This window comes from Myxocyprinus asiaticus, chromosome 21 (genome assembly GCF_019703515.2).
Source record: "Myxocyprinus asiaticus isolate MX2 ecotype Aquarium Trade chromosome 21, UBuf_Myxa_2, whole genome shotgun sequence".
Classification (NCBI taxonomy): Eukaryota; Metazoa; Chordata; class Actinopteri; order Cypriniformes; family Catostomidae; genus Myxocyprinus; species Myxocyprinus asiaticus.
In genome coordinates, this window is record NC_059364.1 from 3,400,822 (window position 1) to 3,421,636 (window position 20,815).

At 39.4% G+C, this 20,815-nt stretch overlaps 2 protein-coding genes across 3 annotated transcripts in view; both read left to right on the forward strand.

Annotated features, from left to right (window-relative positions):
* LOC127411934 (Kruppel-like factor 18) overlaps positions 1 to 20,815 on the forward strand; it is a 317,765-nt gene that overhangs the window by 107,921 nt on the left and 189,029 nt on the right. Inside the window, exon 2 of one of the 2 annotated variants that reach the window (XR_007892366.1) lies at positions 1,054 to 1,070. The exons of the other annotated variant lie outside the window; for it this stretch is intronic. The gene's annotated coding sequence lies outside the window, so the exon portion shown is untranslated. Of the gene's footprint in view, positions 1 to 1,053; positions 1,071 to 20,815 lie in introns of those variants that run through there. 2 annotated transcript variants of the gene reach the window in all.
* Positions 1 to 20,815, forward strand: part of LOC127411928 (disrupted in schizophrenia 1 protein-like) — a 72,871-nt gene that overhangs the window by 25,020 nt on the left and 27,036 nt on the right. The window contains exons 7-9 of the mRNA XM_051647840.1: positions 2,079 to 2,133; positions 2,483 to 2,585; positions 4,665 to 4,853. Of these exons, the coding sequence (XP_051503800.1) occupies positions 2,079 to 2,133; positions 2,483 to 2,585; positions 4,665 to 4,853 (347 nt within the window). The remainder of the gene's footprint in view (positions 1 to 2,078; positions 2,134 to 2,482; positions 2,586 to 4,664; positions 4,854 to 20,815) is intronic.

Genomic DNA, 20,815 nt, shown 5'->3' on the forward strand with positions numbered 1-20,815 from the left:
AACATCCATAAGATATTGTAAGTGGTTATAAGACATTACAAGTCATGCTGGAAGTTATATACAGCACACATGCACAAAATACAAAATAACACACATTCAATGAAAAATTTTGAGATATTACGAAAAACACTTGTAAAGCTACAAGGTTGACGTTGCTCAGTTCGCTTTTATGAAACCTTGGAGGAGACTTTTAAAAGCTTTTGGTATAAAAACAAAGAGGGCATCTCTAGCAGGTATGACATGTTTTTTTCTGAACACAGGTATATTGGATTCAAGATTGAATGACTGTGTGTTTGGTGCCTCACAGATTGATTTTGATGCCTATGTAGATTTATTGGAGGTATGGAGAGATTGAGGTCATAACATTGAACCCTGCTAAACTAACCCATCTAAGAGATTGCTTCTGTGACCAGCAGAAAATAAATACATTAGTGAAGCGAAAAGAGTTCTGAGGAGAAACATCTGAGTCCAGATGGATCTGCTATTAGACCGGGTTGTTTTTTCTTTCTCAGTTGTTATTTTTTACTCCTGCTTGTCCTCTCTCTCCTTCCATATATTTTATTATTTTTACCTTGTCCACAGACTCATGGCACAGACTCATTCCACTTCAGCATCAGTCATTAAGTGGTAACCGTTTCTGATGCCTGTGTGGATGTAAATGAGTTTTCTTTAATCAGAAAATTTAGGGAAAAAGTTGTAGTATCGCTCAAGGGTTTGATGGTACCAGATGATGCTTTTAAAGCAGCTTTAGTATTTAGAAAATCAATCTGAAACTGACAACAGATTCAGTCCACTTATTGATGGATCCAGTTCTCTGCTCAGTACCAGCAGAGGGCACCTTGCCCATTTTTATTACATTTAATCCCAGTATGCATTCAGGCACCTTTGTTGACATATATTTTGACATTTGCAATCATGCAGGTCTTTTAATGTCATTTAATCACTGCATAATTGTGTTTTATTGACCCAGTATTATTCCAAAACAGCGTATTGAATCTAACAATTTTTTTTTTCTCCCAATTTGGAATGCCCAATTCCCAGTGCGCTTTTAAGTCCTCGTGGTGGCGTAGTGATTCGCCTCAATCCAGGTGGCGGAGGACGAATCCCAGCTGCCTCCGTGTCTGAGACCGCCAACCCACGCATCTTATCACGTGGCTTGTTGAGCGCGTTGCCACGGAGACATAGCGTGTGCGGAGGCTTCACGCCATCCACCGCGGCATCCACGCTCAACTCATCATGCGCCCCACTGAGAACGAACCACATTATAGCGACCACGAGGAGGTTACCCCATGTGACTCTACCAACCCTAGCAACCGGGCCATTTTGGTTGTTTAGGAGACCTGGCTGGAGTCACTCAGCATGCCCTGGGATTCGAACTAGCGAACTCCATGGGTGGTAGCCAGCGTCTTTTACCACTGAGCTACCCAGGCCCCCCGAATCTAGCAATTGTTAATTTTGTTCAGATATTTCCTTGTGCCTTTTGGACCAAAACATGTCAGTTTCTGTTTTTGACCCTCTAAGGTTAAAGGGATAGTTCACCCAAAAAGGAAAATTCTTTCATCATTTACTCACCCTCATGCCATCCCTGATGTGTATGACTTTCTTTCTTCTGTGAAACACAAACAAAGAGTGTCTGTAGGTGCATACAATGCAAGTGAATGGTGGCCAGAACTTTGAAGCTCCAAAATGCACATAAAGGCAGCATAAAACTAATCCATAACACTCCAGTGGTTTAATCCATGTCTTCAGAATCTATATGATAGGTGTGGGTGAGAAACAGATCAATATTTAAATCTCCACTTTCACATACTGGGCAGGGAGGGGAATTTATAGTAAAAAAGATGTTAATATGAATCTGTTTCTCACCCACACCTATCATATCACTTCTGAAGACATGGATTAAACCATTGGAGTTTTATGGGTTAGTTTTATGCTGCCTTTATGTGCTTTTTGAAGCTTCAAAGTTCTGGCCACCATTCACTTGCAGACTTGACTGCACTATCGCATTCTGATTTATGGCTTTCTCAGCTGAAAAATATGATTGTTTTATCATCTGTTGTTTTTATCTGTAATTTCAGACTACAAGAACAGGAGCAAGTGCTTAGATTATCCATTAAAGAAGCAACAGCTAAAGTAAGTATATTTATTTAAAACCATCCTAGAATCTGTGTTTGCTTGTGCTAATGTATTCTGTAAAGAATATGAAAATATGATGTTGCACCATCAGTGCAATTGCATTTTCCTCAATTGTTTTTTGCATGTATATAGTTTCAAAGTCTAATTTTCTGTCTCGTGCTGATTTCATACAGAGATTTAACTAGTCACGTGCTACTTTTGTCATTGGATATATAATTTATCTTGGAAAGATGTCACATTACGGAAGTAAAATGGTTTGAGAATGCTGTTTCGTGTTGGTTAAGTAAGGATAACTGCTCTTTCCCTCCGTGTTTGTAATATCATCTGTCTCTCACTTGTCATTCAGATGGTGATGAGTCAGAGGTTGGGCGGAAGTCTGCGGCGTAAACTCAGTGAGAGTGAAACACAGCTGTTGGCTTTACATGAGGCGAAGCTAACGGCCATTACAGGTACACGCGTGCCTCTATTCCCTCTCTTATCTGAACCCTGAGAGCATCAGCACTCCACTTCCTGTGGGTGTTTCAAATGTCACTGTCACTTTGTGTTCTACAGCAATAGAGAATCTGTAATGACAGTTTATATAATCACTTACTGTGGGCTCAACACATAGTGTCTGTCTGCAGCTATACTGTATAGTGAAAATAGCTCACTGGAACATAGTGATAGTGTCTACATTACTTATGTAATTTTTAACTAAAATATTTGCATGGCAGCACTGTGTTGCATTCCTAAAACATTCTGGTTATGGTTTGGTCTAAATATATAAACTTAAGCTTTAAGCTTCTGCAGTTTTCTTTTAAGCTCAAAGTATTGACTCAACTGCAACTTTGTTTCATTGAGAATTTTATTCTTAGGTGTGTCTGTTTCTGGTTTCTGTGAAATATGTGCTTATGTTTTAGTATTAAATTTTGCAAATCTCTTTATAGATTTGTTAGAATGTTTGATATTCAAAATCTAATCAACATCAACAATGTCATTTTAATATTTGCCGATTTGAACTTTAATATTAAAAAATGTAAAAAAAGTAAAAGTATTAATTAGTTTACAAATTATTCTTAGTAAAATTTTCAAATCACTTTTTATGTAAAAAAAAAAAAAAAAAGAAAAAAATGTAATAAAAGGAAAAGTTTTATATTAAAGTTTGCAAAGTATTAGTTTTAAATTTTGAAAATCTCTTATGAACTTACTTTGATATTTAAAATCAAACCCGACAGCAACAATGTCATTTTAATATTTGCTGATTTAACTTCAATATTAAATAAAAAAAAAAAAAAGAGTTTTATATTAAAGTGTGAAAATCTCTTATTAACTTTGTAAGAATGTTCGATATTCAAAATCTAACCAACGGTGACAGTGTCATTTTAATATTTGCTGATTTGAACTTTAATTAAAAAAAAATTTTAAAAGTAAAAGTTTTATGTTAAAGATGGCAAAGAAGTAGAATTAAAGTTTACAAATATCTTTTATTAACTTACTTTATTTGCTATTCAAATTTAACTAACAGCGACAATGTCATTTTAATATTTGCTGATTTGAACTTTAATATAAAACAATAACAAATGTAATATTGAAGTTTTCAAAATATTACTATTAAAGTTTGAAAATCTCTTATAAACTTACTTTGATTGCTATTAAAAATCTAATAAACAGCAACAATGTCATTTTAATATTTGCCGATTTGAACTTTAATATAAAACAATTACAAATGTATTATTGATGTTTGCAAAATAGTATTAAAGCTTGTAAATCTTTTATTAACTTTGATATTTAAAATCAAATCTGACAGCACAAATGTCATTTACAAATTTGCTGATTTGAACTTGAACAGTATTAAAAATGTAAAAAAGTAAACATTTTATATTAGTTTGCGAAGTATTAGTATTAGATTTTGCAAATCTTTTATGAACTTTGTTAGAATGTTTGATATTCAAAATCTAATCAACATCAACAATGTCATTTTAATATTTGCCGATTTGAACTTTAATATTAAAAAATGTAAAAAGTAAGTTTTTATTAAAGTTGACAAAGTATTCGTATTAAAGTTTGCAAATCACTTATTCTTTTACTTTGTAAGAATGTTTGCTATTCAAAATATAACTTGACAGCAACAATGTCATTTTAATATTTGCCGATTTAAACTTTAATGAAAAAAATTTAAAAGTAAAAGTTTTATATTAAAGTTTGCAAAGTAGTAGAATTAAAGTTTGCAAATATCTCTTATTAACTTAATTTATTTGCTATTCAAAATCTAACCGACAGCGACAATGTCATTTTAATATTTGCTTTTACTTTTTTACATATTACTTTTAATCTCTCTCTCTCTCTCTCTCTCTCTCTCTCTCTCTCTCTCTCTCTCTCTCTCTCTCTCTCTCTCTCTCTCTCCTTCCCTCCATCTATCATATTTTTTAACCCTGTTCTGGTATTCTTTTGTTGCTTTATGAACACTGATATCTCCTTCAGAAAATGTGAATGTAGTTTATCTCGTCATTAACGTGTGCTCTCTTGAATCTGATTTGTTCTGGATGCAGGAAATGATTTCAGCAGTGCAAAGCAACTGAAAGCAGAAATCAGGAGCGTTTACAGTGAGAGAGATCGTCTGGAAGGTCTGTTGAGGAAACTGAAGACCATCAGCACAGGAAGTGGACCTGATCTGACCCACATGAAGCACCAACACAACCAGATTAAACTGGAGCTGCAGCAGAGAGAGGACCAGTACAGTGAGTCACACAGAACACAAATACACTGTTACTGCTCAGAATTGTGTTTAGATGATGTGAAGTATCCAAACATGCGTCTCATGGCTCAAGTTTAAAAGGATAGAGAGGATCTCAAGTTCCAAATGATTTCCTTTTGCCAACACAGGGGGGAGCCATTTCTTCATGGAGAAAATATAGATATTCACTCTCAAATTTGTAGTTTTCAGTATTGATTTACACGGAAGACAGAGGCTGTCTTTTTTCCCCCTCCTCATTTGCCTTCAGTGTCTGTTTGAATCAAGCGTGTTTTCATTTACATGACAGACAAATGTTATTGTTTAATATGACAACATTTCTATTATCATTATGTTGAATTAAACACTGCTGGGTGACTCTCACAGAGAAATAGCATGAAGGCAAAAAAGCCTTAGGATAATGTGTATTTTTATGACAATTATGCACATTTATATTCCCCCCCAAATTCTGGTAAAAAAGTAATACATTAATAATATCATGTCTGGACAGAAATCTTTGTCTCATCCTGTGTGTCCTGTCTGGGTGATTTTAACATCCTTGCATTTCGTGAACACTTGTAAACCCGTCCAAATCTTAATTCACCGCCCAAATAAAAATTATGAATTATATTATATATTGTTATATATACTAATTACATTACATTGTATTATAATTATTATATTTATTAGATATTTAATATATATATATATATATAAAGAAAACAGAAATTATATAATTACTATATTATATATTTTATAAAATATTTTACTGTATACTGAATATTATTTAAAAAAATAATAATAGAGCTGCTGTCATATTAAACAATTATATTTATGTATACTGTAATTTGAATGGAGACATACATGATTAAAAAAGACAATAATTTTTTATATTAAAATGAGCATAAATTAAATTGATTTAATTAATGCGCAAACACTACATCTACTACTACAAATGTGTACTGTATATTTGTCCTGTAAATTAACAATGCTTACAATTGGCTTAATATTCTTCACGCAAAATATTTATTTTGATTTAGCAGTGAAACAAGATTTGGACATATTTACACGTGTTTACAAAATGCGAGGATGTCAGATCAGATCATATCTGGCTTTTCTCACTTTTGTCTTGGTGTAAATTCTCTCGTGAATCATTGGTTTTGTTCTGGTGTCATTTGACTAGTTGGTGATAATGACCAGATGCACATAAAATCTTCTCAGCTCACAAATATTGTCCTCCCAAGAGGATATATGTTAGATGTAGATTGTTGGAGGTGGTCTGTCTTTTATTTTCTGCTCAACACATTCAGCAATGGGTGGAGAAGGTGGATGACAGCCAACGTGTATCTCGCCAACTCTCGCCTGCCCGTTAGAGGGATTACACTCATGTGGTTAATTTAACACACACACACACACATTTTGCCCAACAATGCGATCGGCACTCGACTGGTCTGTGTCTTTGTGTTGGGTTGAAGGAGATTGTGAGCTAATGATAGGCTGAGCATTGATGCTAAATATCCAAAGCGAGTGAATATAATACAGAACACAATAGATCTTTGACATGTTTCTGCTAAGGTCTCATTAGCTTGTCTTCACACTGCACTAATAACATGCTGACACACACAAACTGGCACATACGAATGCACAACTGCCATCAAATCACTGTTTTGGCCATAAGAAAAAGGGTTGGCGTTTGTCACTTGTTAGGTTGGAGTTTTGGATAGTGGATAAGTTGGTTATTCAGGGGTTGTTTGCGTAATTCAGAATGTATTTTCACATATTAAATGGTAGTTTTCTGTTTTTTAAGCATGCACTATGGTAATAACATGTTTTTGGGAATATACCATTATAATACCGTGTTTTTTGGGCATGTACCATGGTAATACCAAGTTTTTGGGCATTTACCATGGTAATACCATAGCATTCTTTGAACGACCTTGTAGTACAATCTAAATACTATGGTATATGAATATGGTACTCATTCAGTATCATGGAATATTTCAAAGTACCATGATATTATCATCTGAAACCATCACTGTACAATAGTTCTACCCCAGTACTTTTTTTGTATTAGAAATTGGCATAAGAATTGTCTTGTTTTGCAAGTGCACATTGTAACTAGAGATAATCAGTGCTTGTTGTGGATCACTTTACATACAGTCCAGACTAGTGTTGTAGTTCACACCAGGTCTGTTGTTTGAGTCTGTGTGTGAGCAGTGATAATGTGCTCTTCCTCTGTCAAGCCACTGAGGAAATTCAGTTTTAACAAAATAAACTACATCAGGAGAACTGAGACCTGCATGTGGCAAAAGCCACAATGAATTTTGTTCCCCTGCTGGGGTGCAATCCTGCATATATATGGAAACCTGATCTTTCAAGATCCAAATAGATTCTCCAAAGAAAATGTGAGTGTTGCTTGCCCATGCAAAACTTCACAACACTTGGGTGTTCTGGTGGTTGTTTACTGGTTTCCATAATAGAAGATCTAATTAGAGGATGAGTAAATGGAGTGGAGAATGTGAGCAGGTGATGTGAGGGAACTATTCTGGAAAGTATGGATGTGCCCAAAGCCGAATACCTTATTCCGAAAGGCACTGCTCAGGTAATCGGTAGGGACAGTTACGTACCACTACTTCTGGGGTCGTTTCGATCTGGTGCTCAGTGAGAGTCGTACAACCGGGTAGAGGTGAGAACATGTCAGAGAAATCTCCTTGCAACCTGGCAACCTCCATGATTTGGGATGGTGAGAGATGGTCTCCATAAATGACCAGGGTGACTCGATCGGTGACTTAAGTTCACCTCCGGTCTGAGCTCCTCCATCTCCGGAACCACCGTCGCCAAAGTCACGGGGACCGCTTTTCTCCATGGTTTTAGGAGGTTGAGGTGGTAAATCTGACGTGCTCCGCCTCTATCCATTAGTTTAGCCTCATAATAGATTTGCCCAACTCGCCATGTGACCTCAAAGGGTCCTTGCCAATTGGCGAAAAATTTAGAGCTAAATGTGGGGAGCAATACAAGGACTTTATCTCCCAGTGTAAATTCATATAGTCGAGTACCCCTATTATACAGCCGGGTTTGACGTTCTTGAGCCTCGAACAAATTCTCCTGTGTTAATTACCCCAGTGTGTGGAGTTTTGCTCTCAGATCAAGAATGTATTTAATTTCGTTTTTGCTGTTTGAAGGTCCCTCCACCCAGTTTCCCATAGGACATTGAGCACTTCGTGCCCAAACTTACAAATCATATTTTTTAGGGTCTGATTAAATTGTTCGACCAAGCTGTCTGTTTGGGGGTGGAAAATGCTGGTCTGAATCGATTTAATCCCCAATAATTCATACAGTTTGCGTAGTGTAAGTGACATAAACGTAGTGCCCTGATCAGTGAGGATTTCTTTTGGAATCCCCACTCGGGAGATTATTCTGAAGAGTGCCTCTGCAACACTTCGTGCTGAAATGTTACACAGAGGCAATGCTTCCGGATATCGCATTGCATAGTCCACCAGAACCAATACAAAGCGATGTCCACATGCTGTCCACTCTAATGGCCCAACAAGATCCATACCAGTTCTTTCAAAGGGGACCTTGATTAATGGGGTGGCTAGTGGATTCACCAGCTGACATTCTCGGCATACCGCACACCACCTGCGAACATCCCCGCGAATGCCCGCCAATAGAAACGGGCTATTAAACAGTTCAGTGTCTTTTCCTGCCCTAAGTGACCTGCTATCGAATTATAATGAGCCATCTGGAATAACATTTCCCGACAGCTCCACTGTATTAATAATTGGATTGTATCCTCTTTTGTCAGAGTGTCTTGCGTCACTCGATACAACCGATCCTTGATAATTGAAAAGTACGGATATGCCTGTCTGTCTGGAGGTTTTGACCATCAATCACTTTCACTTGGCCAAAGGTGTGCCTAAGGGTCTTGTCTCGCATCTGCTCCAGAGGGAAATCCCCTGCAGGGAATCCTCTAAGGGCTGGGGAAGCCGAGACTTCCCCCTCCCTTACGTCATCCTGACGCGGAGCTGACGTAGACGACCCCGGCTCTGCCTCCCCAGCCAGCAAATCGCAAACCACACACCGAGACACTTTGCTACTGGACCCATCCACACAAATTCCCTTTAATAAAGTGGTAAATGCTGGTGAATTTATACCCAAGATTAGTGGATGAGTGAGGCAGGAACTAACCACAGCCTCGACACTTAGTTTTTGTCCCCGAAATTGGATAATGACTGTCACTACAGGATAATTCTGTATATCCCCATGCACACACCTTACCTTCACCTGCCTGCTCGTATCCAAAGCCTCGGATTGAACCAAGCTTTGGTGAATGGAGGTTTGATTACAACCTGAGTCCACTAAGGCTTGGTATGTACACCCTTAATACTCACAGGTATTCGGTACGCTCCTGCCCGATCGAGGGCGGCCTGTGGCGCATCGTGGATCTAGACCAATGTCTCCACCTCCATCATAAGGCATCGGTCCTGGAAGTGCCCAGGCTCCTCACAGCTCCAGCAGACCAGCCCAGACTTCATGCCCACACCCGCGGCAGAGGGTTCACCAGACTGTGGGGGAGAGCAGAGAGGGTTGGGGAAGACCAGTGGGTTGAACGGCCCACAGGACCGGGGAACCGGTTTTGGGGTAGGGATTCCCAGTTTCCTGGGAATAGGAACAGGGTGAGGGGAAGGAGAGTGAGGAGAAAGAGAGAGAGAGAGAGAGAGAGAGAGAGAGAGAGAAAGAGAAAGAGAAAAGAGGGCTCACCGGCCCCCGGATACGCCGCCATATGGTCCTCAGCCAGCTGGACCACCTCATCCAGCTACGCCAGTTGGTGGCAGTGGACCCACTCCGCTGTCCCTTTCGGTAGCTGGGCGATGAACTGTTCCAGTACCACCAGATCGAGTACCTCCTCTGCGTCATGATCTTCAGCCAGCAGCCACCTTCGGCAGGTGTCATGGCGCTGTCAAGCGAATGCATCCAGGCGGCCAAGCTCGCCGAGCGTCAGCGAGCGGAAGTGTTGGCAATGTTGCTCTGGGCTTCAGCCGACCCATTGCATGATGGCTTTCTTCAGGTCTTTGCACACCAGGAGGTTGGACACGGAGTTGTCAGGCAGCGAGTTAGGCTTCCCCGGACAACAGCAGCAGTAGGTAGGCCACCCACTGAGTGCTAGGCCACTTCCATGCTCCAGCCGTCCGTCAAAGAGCTCAAGGAACACCTCCATATTGTCCTGAGCTCCCATCTTCGTCAGCGTGATGTGTGGCATGGCCATAGGTTGGTCCAGGGTCATGGCTGAAGACCTCTCCTGGTATACCAAGCTCCGTAGCACCTGCCAGTCTTCTGCTTGAGCTTGGAAGAGGGCCTGGATCCGCTGCTCCTGTTCCAAACATAGCAGAGCCTGATATTGGGCTTGGCGGATGCTAATTCCAGGTTTCGGCACCACTGTGACAAATCTCTTACTTTCCTGCTCGGTTGGGAAGGAGGAAGCAGGAGCAGGCTTAAACACTCTAACGAAAACTTTATTCACTCTGAACCATTAAACTCTGTTTGGGCTTTTCAGCCGTAGCACACACACAGGTTCAGTTCTCTCTATCTCTCCTCCGGCGGTCTGGACTGCCCTTTTATCCCTGTCCAGCTCTTACTGTAACACAAAACAGCTGTTAGAGATAATTTCCCACAGGTGTCAATCCTTACCGTTCTTCCTCTCCTGGCCTCGCTCTCCACAGACGTTGCTCGGCCACACCCACATCACCACAGGCACGAATAATGACATCAAAGTGAATAACGAATTCTACCGAATAATAGAAAGATTATTCGTTAGACTGATTATCCAACAACAAGCACAGAAATAAAGTGAGATTTTAAATATCTAAATCTAAATTAAATATCTAATATAAATTTACAATGCAATGGTGAGTCTGTGAAGCCAATATGACTAAAGTGTAAACTTTAAGAATGAAAATGCACACAGTGTGATTTCAAGTTCAAATTAAATGGCTGTGTTGCAGTCTCAGTTTATTGTGCGTCTCAATCTGAGCTTGTCAAGAGTAATTAACTAAGACAATATATCATACACATTTTTCACTTCTTGAAATATCTTTTAATGTTTCACATGATTCACACTTAAGGATTGCCATGCCTGCATCCATAAACCAACCTGAGCATGATGTTGATTTCACAGCGAAGCTCATCTCCGACTTTTAATGCTGACCACATTTATATCCGCATCAGCGATTAAGGTAATTATATGGTTAAGCCATAATTTCATAGAGTGAATATCTATTCAGAATATACCTACACACTTTATTAAGGAGAAACTGAAACACACTTGTTCTTCTTTAGCTATTGTCTTCTGGAAATTCTAGTGAGGATCGCTCATGCCATTTATTATTCCATTGCATTTAGCTAATTCTGCACAAATAATTTAACTAAATAATGACTACCTCCACATTATGTTAAAATATGTGCACACAAAATCAGCCTTGAGTGTATCGTAAAACTTCCTGATAGACTTACGGTGCTTTTACGTGTTTGTAGGCTATATTGATTTATTCTCATTTCTTTTAATGTTTGTATTTGTATTTCATGTTCACTGCTTGATATTTTTCAATTGCTTGACACCTTGTGCCTCCAATTATTATTATTATTATTATTATTATTATTATTTTATGAATAGGACTTTAAAAGGCATATTTTATATATACAGCTATAAATGTAATAGAGGTACATTTGAAAATGAGCTTTTCATTTAGTTTTGACACACTTCCGGTTTAAACCCCACCACATCCGGTTCTACCCGAATACAGATACCGATAATTTTTCTAGGGATGCACAGATATGAACATTTTTGGCCAATACTGATACCGATTTCAACAAAAGCTGTAGGCTGATAACAATACCGATGTTTTGCAACTTACCTTATTTAGACCTGATGTCTAAATAAGGTAAGTTGCACTGTTTTACTTAGTAATGCTTAAAAAAATGTACAAAGAGGTAAAGAGGCTTTTTCTCTGTACTAACAATAAATAATTTCCATTGAAAATTGGATCTGTTGAACACGACAGGCCATAATTTTAAAGAGAGCCACAGTGAAAGATTTATACAACATAAAAAGATAAAAAAAAGATACAAAATAACTAAATATGATAACATGATGATTGATATGAAAAACGTTCATTTGTACTTCTAAAACATTTTTGCACTTCTGTTTTTGCAGTTTAAAACGCAGACTTTAAAGGAATTAAAAAATGAAAATTCTCTCATTATTCACTTACCCTGAAGCCATCCCAGATGTGTATGACTGTCTTTCTTTAGCAGAACACAATTGAAGATTTTTAGAAGAAGATAGAGCTCTGTCAGGTCCTTATAATGCAAGTAAACGGGTGCCAGCATTTTGACGGTCCAAAAGTCACATTTAGGCAGCATAAAGGTAATCAATGAATGTTTTCTGAAGTGAATCGATAGGTCTATGTAAGTCTATAATTACAACTTTTTTAACTTTAAATCAGAGCTTCATTTTTGGGTGAACTATTCCTTTAAAGTTTATTAATCGCACAAAGCCATATTGCGATTTCAATCTTATTTTAATCAATCATGCAGCATTAGTGGATATCATACTGATATTTTAGGAGTCAAAGTCTGCTGGTTTCAGAGTGTTTTGGATGGTTTCCCTCATCATGTATCCTATAGGTAAGTGCCACTTTCACAACTGTCACATCCAATAATGGCATTTTTTCCACTTTATTGTGAGAATGAGAAAGAAAAATATAAATTATTACATGTTCTTAGAAGTGCCAACCCTTCTGCACATTGTGAGTATTACTATTTCTGGATTGTGCATTTAAGTTCACAGAGTTTTTACAAAGTGTGTTACTAATTAAGTAAGGAATAATTGGCAACAGACCGTTGTATTATTATAAATAAACCATTGTCTTTCATATTGCTGTTTTCATGCTTATTACCGATATACAGATGGTTTTAATTTGGTCATTATACCACGGGTCTGTTAAATGCTTGATTCTGATTGGTTGACGGATGTTCTAAGGTGTGCAATTTTTTTCCAGTAAATGCACGGCTATGAAGTAGTTCCAGGTCTTGACCGCATAGCGGTTTCATATCACTTTTCAGTTATTTCAATGAGCCCTAAAGGCTACTACAACAAAGTAACCAATTAAAACAAAGACATTGGTTAAAGTAAATCGGTTAAGAATATCAAACAATGTCTAAAATATCCTACATTTATTTCAATTTTGGTTAAAAAGAGCCCTCACACTCCCTTTTCTCATCCACACATACACACGCTCACATACATACATACGCGCGCACACACACACACACATATAGACTCGAGTCGCAACCAACAATCAGAGTCACACCCCCGTGACTTGATCAACACAACAGTTTCTATTATCCGAAATAACTTAAGAGTTGTTTAGCAATGGAAAAGCTGCACAAGAATGGTGACACTCTCTGCTGCTGAGAAGTATAATTAAACTTACACTTTGGCAATTTGAAGCAATGTTATTCCTGACGAGAGCCACTTTAAACACAGGTAATTCCAAATGCGATCTCTCTCAGTTGCTCTCTTTCTCTCACTCACACACACAAACACATACACACCCACATGCACTAGTTACTCCAATGCCGAAAAGCGGCACATCCTCCGTTGCTAGTTCTAAAGTGACATTTTCGAACTAGCAATGAAGGCTTGATACACTTGATCAATACAACAATTTCTATATTATCTGAAATATCTGTGGGAAGCAAATACCCTCGCTCCCTCTCATACACACACTCCCACACATGTGGACACACATACATTATACGCATTCTGCACACACTTATTCGCGAGCGAAATACCGAGCCGTCATGTCAGCGCACACCTGCATCTCAGTGGGGATGAAAACAGTTGTTAAGGTTTACAACGGAAATATGGCGACACTCGCTGCTGCTGAGAAGTGTGCTTAAACTTACATCTTGGCGATTTTGAAGCGATGTTACTTCTGACTAAAGCTGCAACAAAAAAGGTAATCCCAGAAGCGATCTCTTTCAGATCTCTCTCAGTTCCTCAGTTTTCTCCGCTGTGCATCGTGACCGCATTACCACCTGGGGTGTGCATTATTTTTCAATAATTCAGTGGTCCGTTGTCATTTATTCCTTACATAATTGGCGATAGATATCGGCAGCCAATACATCGGTGCATCCCTAAATCAGAATCAGCATGAGCTTTATTGCCAAGTATGCATACACACACAAGGAATTTGTCATGGTGACAGAAGCTTCCAGTGCAAAGAGAATACAACCATATATACTGTACATACAAACATAAACATTTAAACATATATGCATATAGTGACATAAAAATAAAAAATAAGATATAACAGAGAAATAAAAAGAGAAATATACAATAGAGCAGGGGTCAGCAACCTATGGCACGTGTGCCAGCATTGGCATGTGGAGGGGTAATCACTGGCATGCCAGCAACGGCGAGAGAGGAGTAGACTATTTTATTTATATAAATTCGGCACCTGCATTTCAATCTAAATCTTGATGTAATCCTTCCTCATGATCACGCAGTGTGTTTTCATGAGCTGAATGGGAGGCTAAACAAAAAGTTACAATGTGACGAGACTGCAGTGTACGCAACAGACTCGTGCAGCGCGTGCAAGCCATTTGCGCATCACGAGCTGGCAGCGGTTCACTTTCGGTTAATCGCACAAGTAAATACGCCCGCTTTGTTTCGGTCAGGCTGCACTGATGACAGCCTATGTTCCGTGTTACATTTGTTTCTTTTTGCTTTCAAAACACCACTATTAATCCTTGAAATTTCCACCCTAGCATACAAGTACACCCTCCTTAAACCATGGTCACACTCAAAATTGCACATCCATTGACCAGTAAAATAAAAAATGGCACTCCATGTCAAAAAGGTTGCCAACCCTTGCAATAGAGCAATAATGTTGTTCGAATATTTTACATGCAGATATACAGTTATGTGCAGGTGATGTATTGAAGAAAAGGTTGGATATGTTAAAAAATATAAATATAAGATATAAGTAGGAATGGATGGATTGAATATTGCACATGGATGTGTTGATAAAAAGGAAAGTATTTGTGGGCAGTTTTAACTGTTCATGGGGTGGATGGCCTGAGGAAAAAAACTGTTCCTGTGCCAGGCTGCTCTGGTGCTACATTTTGCCATTGCAACAGATACAGATACAGATAATGGCTTTGCTGTACACCCTTATCTGAAAGCTTTCAGAAATGGGGTTGTGTGTGCATGCGTGTACTTTCTGAGTGTTTACAAAGATTCACTCTTTAAAATCCACTCTAATGGGTCCTTTTTAGTGTGTCATCCTCTCCTGCAGTGGCAGAACATACATTTCTAACTCTCAGAATGTGTCATATCTTTACTAAAACTGTTTACTGTTATATGATTTTGCAATATGTTTGGGGACCAAAGTTGCCTCAGTGATAGTGAAACCTTAAATCAACTACATTATGGGTACTTGTCAACAGTCCCCACAATGAAAATGGCTTAATTAGGGGACTAAATAATTTCTTGATTAAAATCTAAAGATGCTAAAGTATAAACAAGGGGTAGTTTAAGGGTCAGGGTATTGATCTTAGTCAAAGTAGACACCAGTTTGAATTGAAGTGAATGATATGAATGGCTTTTAGGGAGTTTTTTAAAGTTTGTACTTTTATTATTTTTTGCAGTTTGCTCAATGGGTTGTACTGTTGATTGTTAATTCAATAAAATATTGAAAGTACATATTTCAGAGTAAATTCCCAGTGGAACATAAACTGAAAGCTCAAAACATTGGTTGTTAAAATATGACCTTGAAAGTAAAGTGTGTAGTTTTATTTATTCAATCATTTATATTGCAAAGAAACAAAAAATGCACACTTCAACCTGATGACAAAATGAACGGACTAAACTACTATCCCTCATAGCCTTGTTTTCATTTGCATACAATTAAATATGCCGTCTGCCCTCAAATAGATCCTTAGCAAATATAATTATCTTGATACAAAAACAATAGAAGTCAATGGGATGTTGGTTTTATATTATAATATTAAACCATCTGTAAATCCTAACATTTATGGTCATGTATTGTTGGTAAGGTTGCCCTCAGGAGGTCAAGTTTAGATGCTCCATGTAACCAAGGCAACAAACTGTTTCTGTGCTGACTGAGATGTTTGTTCTGGGCATGTACCCTGGTAATACCATGTTTTTGGACACATACCATGGTAATACCATGTTTTGTTAGCATGTACCAGGGTATTGCCATGTTTTTTGGACACGTACCATTGTTATAATATGTTTTTTTGGGGCATATACCATGGTAGTACCATGTTTTTGGACATGTACCATGGTAATACCATGTTTTTTTGGGCATCAACCATGAAAGTACCATGTTTTCTGGTCATGTACCATGGTAATACAATGTTTTCTGGTCATGTACCATGGTACTACAATATTTCTGGACATGAACCATGATAATACCATGTTTTTTGGTCATGTACTATGGCAATGCCATGTTTTTTGGTCATGTACCATGGTAATACCATGTTTTCTGGTCATGTACCATGGTACTACCTTGATTTCTGGACATGAACCAAGATAATACCATGTTTTCTGGTCATGTATCATGGTAGTACCATGTTTTTGGACATGTACCATGGTAATACCATGTTTTTTGGGCATCAACCATGAAAAACCATGTTTTCTGGTCATGTACCATGGTAATACCATGTTTTCTGGTCATGTACCATGGTACTACAATGTTTTCTGGACATGAACCATGATAATACCATGTTTTTTGGTCATGTACCATTTACATTTACATTTATTCATTTGGCAGATGCTTTTATCCAAATCGACTTACAAAAGCGAATCATCTTAAGGAGACAGTGGTATGAAAAGTGCCATACTACAAAGTTTCACTAGCATCAGAAAAGTATTCAAAACAGATTAAAAGTTTTATTTATTTATTTATTTATTTATTTATTTATTAATGACTGGCTAAGTGCTCATGGAAAAGATGTGTTTTTAGTCATTCTTTGAAGACAGAGAGTGAGTCAGCTTCGGAGTTGGGAAGGTCATTCCACCATCGTGGTATGATGAAGCTGAAACTCCGGGAAAGTGTTTTGGTGCCTCTTTGTGTTGGTTCAACAAGGTGACGTTCCTTAGCCGACCGCAGACTTCTAGTGGGCGCGTAGCTCTGCATAAATTATTTTAGGTATGCTGGAGCAGACCCAGTGACTGTTTTGTATGCCAGCATCAGAGCCTTGAATTTGATACATGCATCAACCGGCAGCCAGTGTAGAGAGACAAGGAGTGGTGTAACATGCGCTCTCTTTGGTTCATTAAAGACCAGACGTGCTGCTGCATTCTGGATCATTTGCAGGGGTCTAATTGCACATGCAGGGAGGCCTGCAATGAGATCGTTACAGTAGTCCAGTCTAGTTATGACAAGTGACTGGACAAGCAGTTGTGTGGCATGTTCAGAGAGGAAGGGTCTTATCTTCCTGATATTGTAGAGTGTAAATCTACATGATCTTGCGGTCTTTGAGATGTGGTCTATGAAATTGTGTCTGTTGTCGATGGTTACCCCTAGATTTCTGACCGTTTTGGAAGGCGTTACTGTAGTTGCACCCAGCTGCACAGTGATGTTGTGTTCAACAGCAGGGTTGGCTGGAAAGACAAGGAGTTGAGTCTTGGCTGGGTTGAGTTGCAGGTGGTGTTCCTTCATCCAGGCCGAGATGTCTGCCAGGCAGGCTGAAATTCGATCAGTCACTGTGGTGTCGTTGGGCTGGAAAGACAAGTAGAGTTGCGTGTCATCAGCGTAGCAGTGGTAAGAGAAACCATGTGCCTGAATGATGGATCCCAGTGATATTGTGTATATAGAGAAGAGAAGTGGCCCAAGCACTGATCCCTGAGGTACCACAGTAAGTAGCTGATGTGGCTTGGATACCTCACCTCTCCAGGCTACCTTGAAGGACTTACCTGAGAGATAGGAATTAAACCAGTCAAGCACAGTTCCTGTGATGCCCAGCAAGGAGAGGGTATAGAGTATGATCTGATGGTTGACTGTGTCAAAGGCTGCAGAAAGGTCCAGCAGAATCAGAACGGATGATCTCGATTCAGCTTTCACCTGTCTCAGAGACTCAGTGAAAGACAGCAGGGCAGTCTCGGTGGAGTGTCCACTTTTGAAGCCTGACTGATTGTCATCCAGCAGCTTGTTCTGGGAGAGATTTGATTGTAAACTGCCCTTTCAAGTGTTTTTGCCATGAATGGGATAAGAGAGACTGGTTTGTAGTGTTCTATTTGTGTGGGGTTAAGTGTGGGTTTCTTCAGCAGCGGGGTTACTTGAGCCTGCTTAAATGTAGTGAGAAAAGTGCCTGTAAGTAGAGATGTGTTAATTATGTGTGTGAGTGCAGGTAGGATGGACGGAAAGATGGCCTGGAGAAGGTGAGAAAGAATGGGGTCAAGGGAACAGGTGGTGGGGTGGTTGGAGAGGAGGAGTTTAGAGACCTCAGTGTCAGTCAGAGGAGAGAACATAGAGACAAAGGAGTTGCATACAGGAGACAGGTGTTTGACAGGGTGTGGTGCTGAGAATGTATTGCTGATGGTTGTAACCTTATTAATAAAAATGTGGTGAAGACATCTGTTGTCATTGATGTGTCAGGTGGTGGAGGGGGAGGTCAGAGAAGTGTGTTGAATGTTCTAAACAAGCTGTGAGTGTCTGTGGTGCTGTTGATCTTGTTCTGGTAATAGGAGGTTTTTGCAGATATAACGTTATCTGAAAAAGTTGCAAACAGAGACTGATATTTACCTAGATCTGCTGGATCTTTAGATTTCCGCCATCTCCTCTCAGCTGCCCTGAGGTCAGTCCGATGTTCACGAAGGACATCAGACAGCCAGGGGCTGGGTGGTGTAGTACGTGCTGGCCTAGAGGAGATAGGACAGATGTTGTCTAGACAGGTTGTTAAAGTAGAGCTTAGTGTGTCTGTGGCAGTGTTTACATCAAGCGTGGAAAATACATTTAGTGTGGGAAGAGAGGTAGAGACAGCAGTGGAAATGCTTGAGGGTGAAAGAGAACGGAGGTTACAGCGAAAGGAACCAAAGGTGGAGTTTGTTTTAATGTAGATGGGAGAGTCATGTTGAATTGAACAAAGCAGTGATCAGAGACATGTAGAGGAGTAACAAGAATATTTGAGTTGGTACAATTACGTGTAAAAATGAGGTCCAGCTGGTTGCCCGATCTGTGAGTTGCTGTGGTGTGTAGTCTTTCCAAGTCAAATGAGGCCAGAAGAGAATTCAGTTCAGCGGCCTGGGGCTTGTCTTGGTGTATGTTGAAATCACCAAGAACCACAAGTGGCCTACCATCCTCCAGCAAGGAGGACAGCAGGACATCCAACTCCTCAAGAAAGTTTGTCAGCTGACCTGGAGGGCAACAGATGACAACAACATGTATTTTTGTGGGTTGCACTGTAGTAATAGCATGGAAATCAAAACTAGTATTGTTACATAGTGAAGAGTGTGGTGAAAAAGTCCAATTGTTATGAATGAGCAAACCTTTTCCCCCACCCCTACCGGTGTGTCGAGGGGTGTGAGAGAAGGAGAAGTTGTTGGAGAGAGCAGCAGGTGTTGCTGTATCCTCTGGACATATCCATGTTTCTGTCAGTGCCAGGATTCTGAGGGTGGACTGTGTGGCAAAGGCTGGAATGAAGTCAGCTTTGTTCACAGCTGACTGGCAGTACCAGAGTCCCAATGAGAAAGAGAACGGAGCAGGTGCTGATGTGCAAAGTGGCCGTAGGTTGTGTGGGTTGCGTTTGGTCTTGCATTGATATCGTGTAAACAGTCTGTAACAGATAACAGGGATGTGCTTGAAGGCATGTGTTATTCGTGAAGTAGACATGTTAGGAAATAGAAGGAAAATAAGACGAGATAAAATTAAAAGATACTTAAGTGCTATGGTGAGTGGCGCCTTGTCGGTGTCCTTGCTCGGTGGACTCGCACAGGTAGACTCGCTGGTCTTTACACAAGTAGGTCTTCACACGAGGAGGGCTTTACACGAGGGCTACCACTTCCGCTGCCGCTTCCGCATCAGCTTTCAAGTAAAATATATACACGATGTTAACAAGCCGATCAGTTAAAAAAGCAGGACATGACTTAATGCTACTTAGCACAACAAAGCTAGTCACGTGGTCAACTGAAACTGAAACTAAGGGTCGCGTGAGGTGACAAGCGCGTGTACAAACACGACTTCCGTACACCGCAAATAAATTATGCTGCACTTTAGCAATAAAACAAGTGAAGCGCTGTTTATAGACACTAAAAACAATGATAGTTTTACACACACTGGACAACCAACTCTAAATCTAGCAGTGAATATCCTGGGACAAGTCAAAACAATATAGCGCACACCAACACACCTTTAAGCGACGCGAGTTCAAGACAAACAAACAGCACAAGTCTAACAATGAATACCACTCTTCAACAAAGTAAAACAATGAAATAAACACACACGCAACTGCAGACTCCTGTAGATAGATCGCTTCTCCTACCATGGTAATACCATGTTTTCTGGTCATGTACCATGGTACTACCAAGATTTCTGGACATGAACCAAGATAATACCATGTTTTCTGATCATGTACCTTGGCAGTGCCATGTTTTTTGGGCATGAACCATGAAAATACCATGTTTTCTGGTCATGTACCATGGTAATACCATGTTTTCTGGTCATGTACCATAGTAATACCATGTTTTCTGGTCATGTGCCATAGTAATACCATGTTTTCTGGTCATGTACCACGGTAATACCATGTTTTTTGGCCATGAACCATGAAAATACCATGTTTTCTGATCATATACCATGGTAATACTATGTTTTCTGGACATGAACCATGATAATACTATGTTTTCTGGTCATGTACCATAGTAATACCATGTTTTCTGGTCAT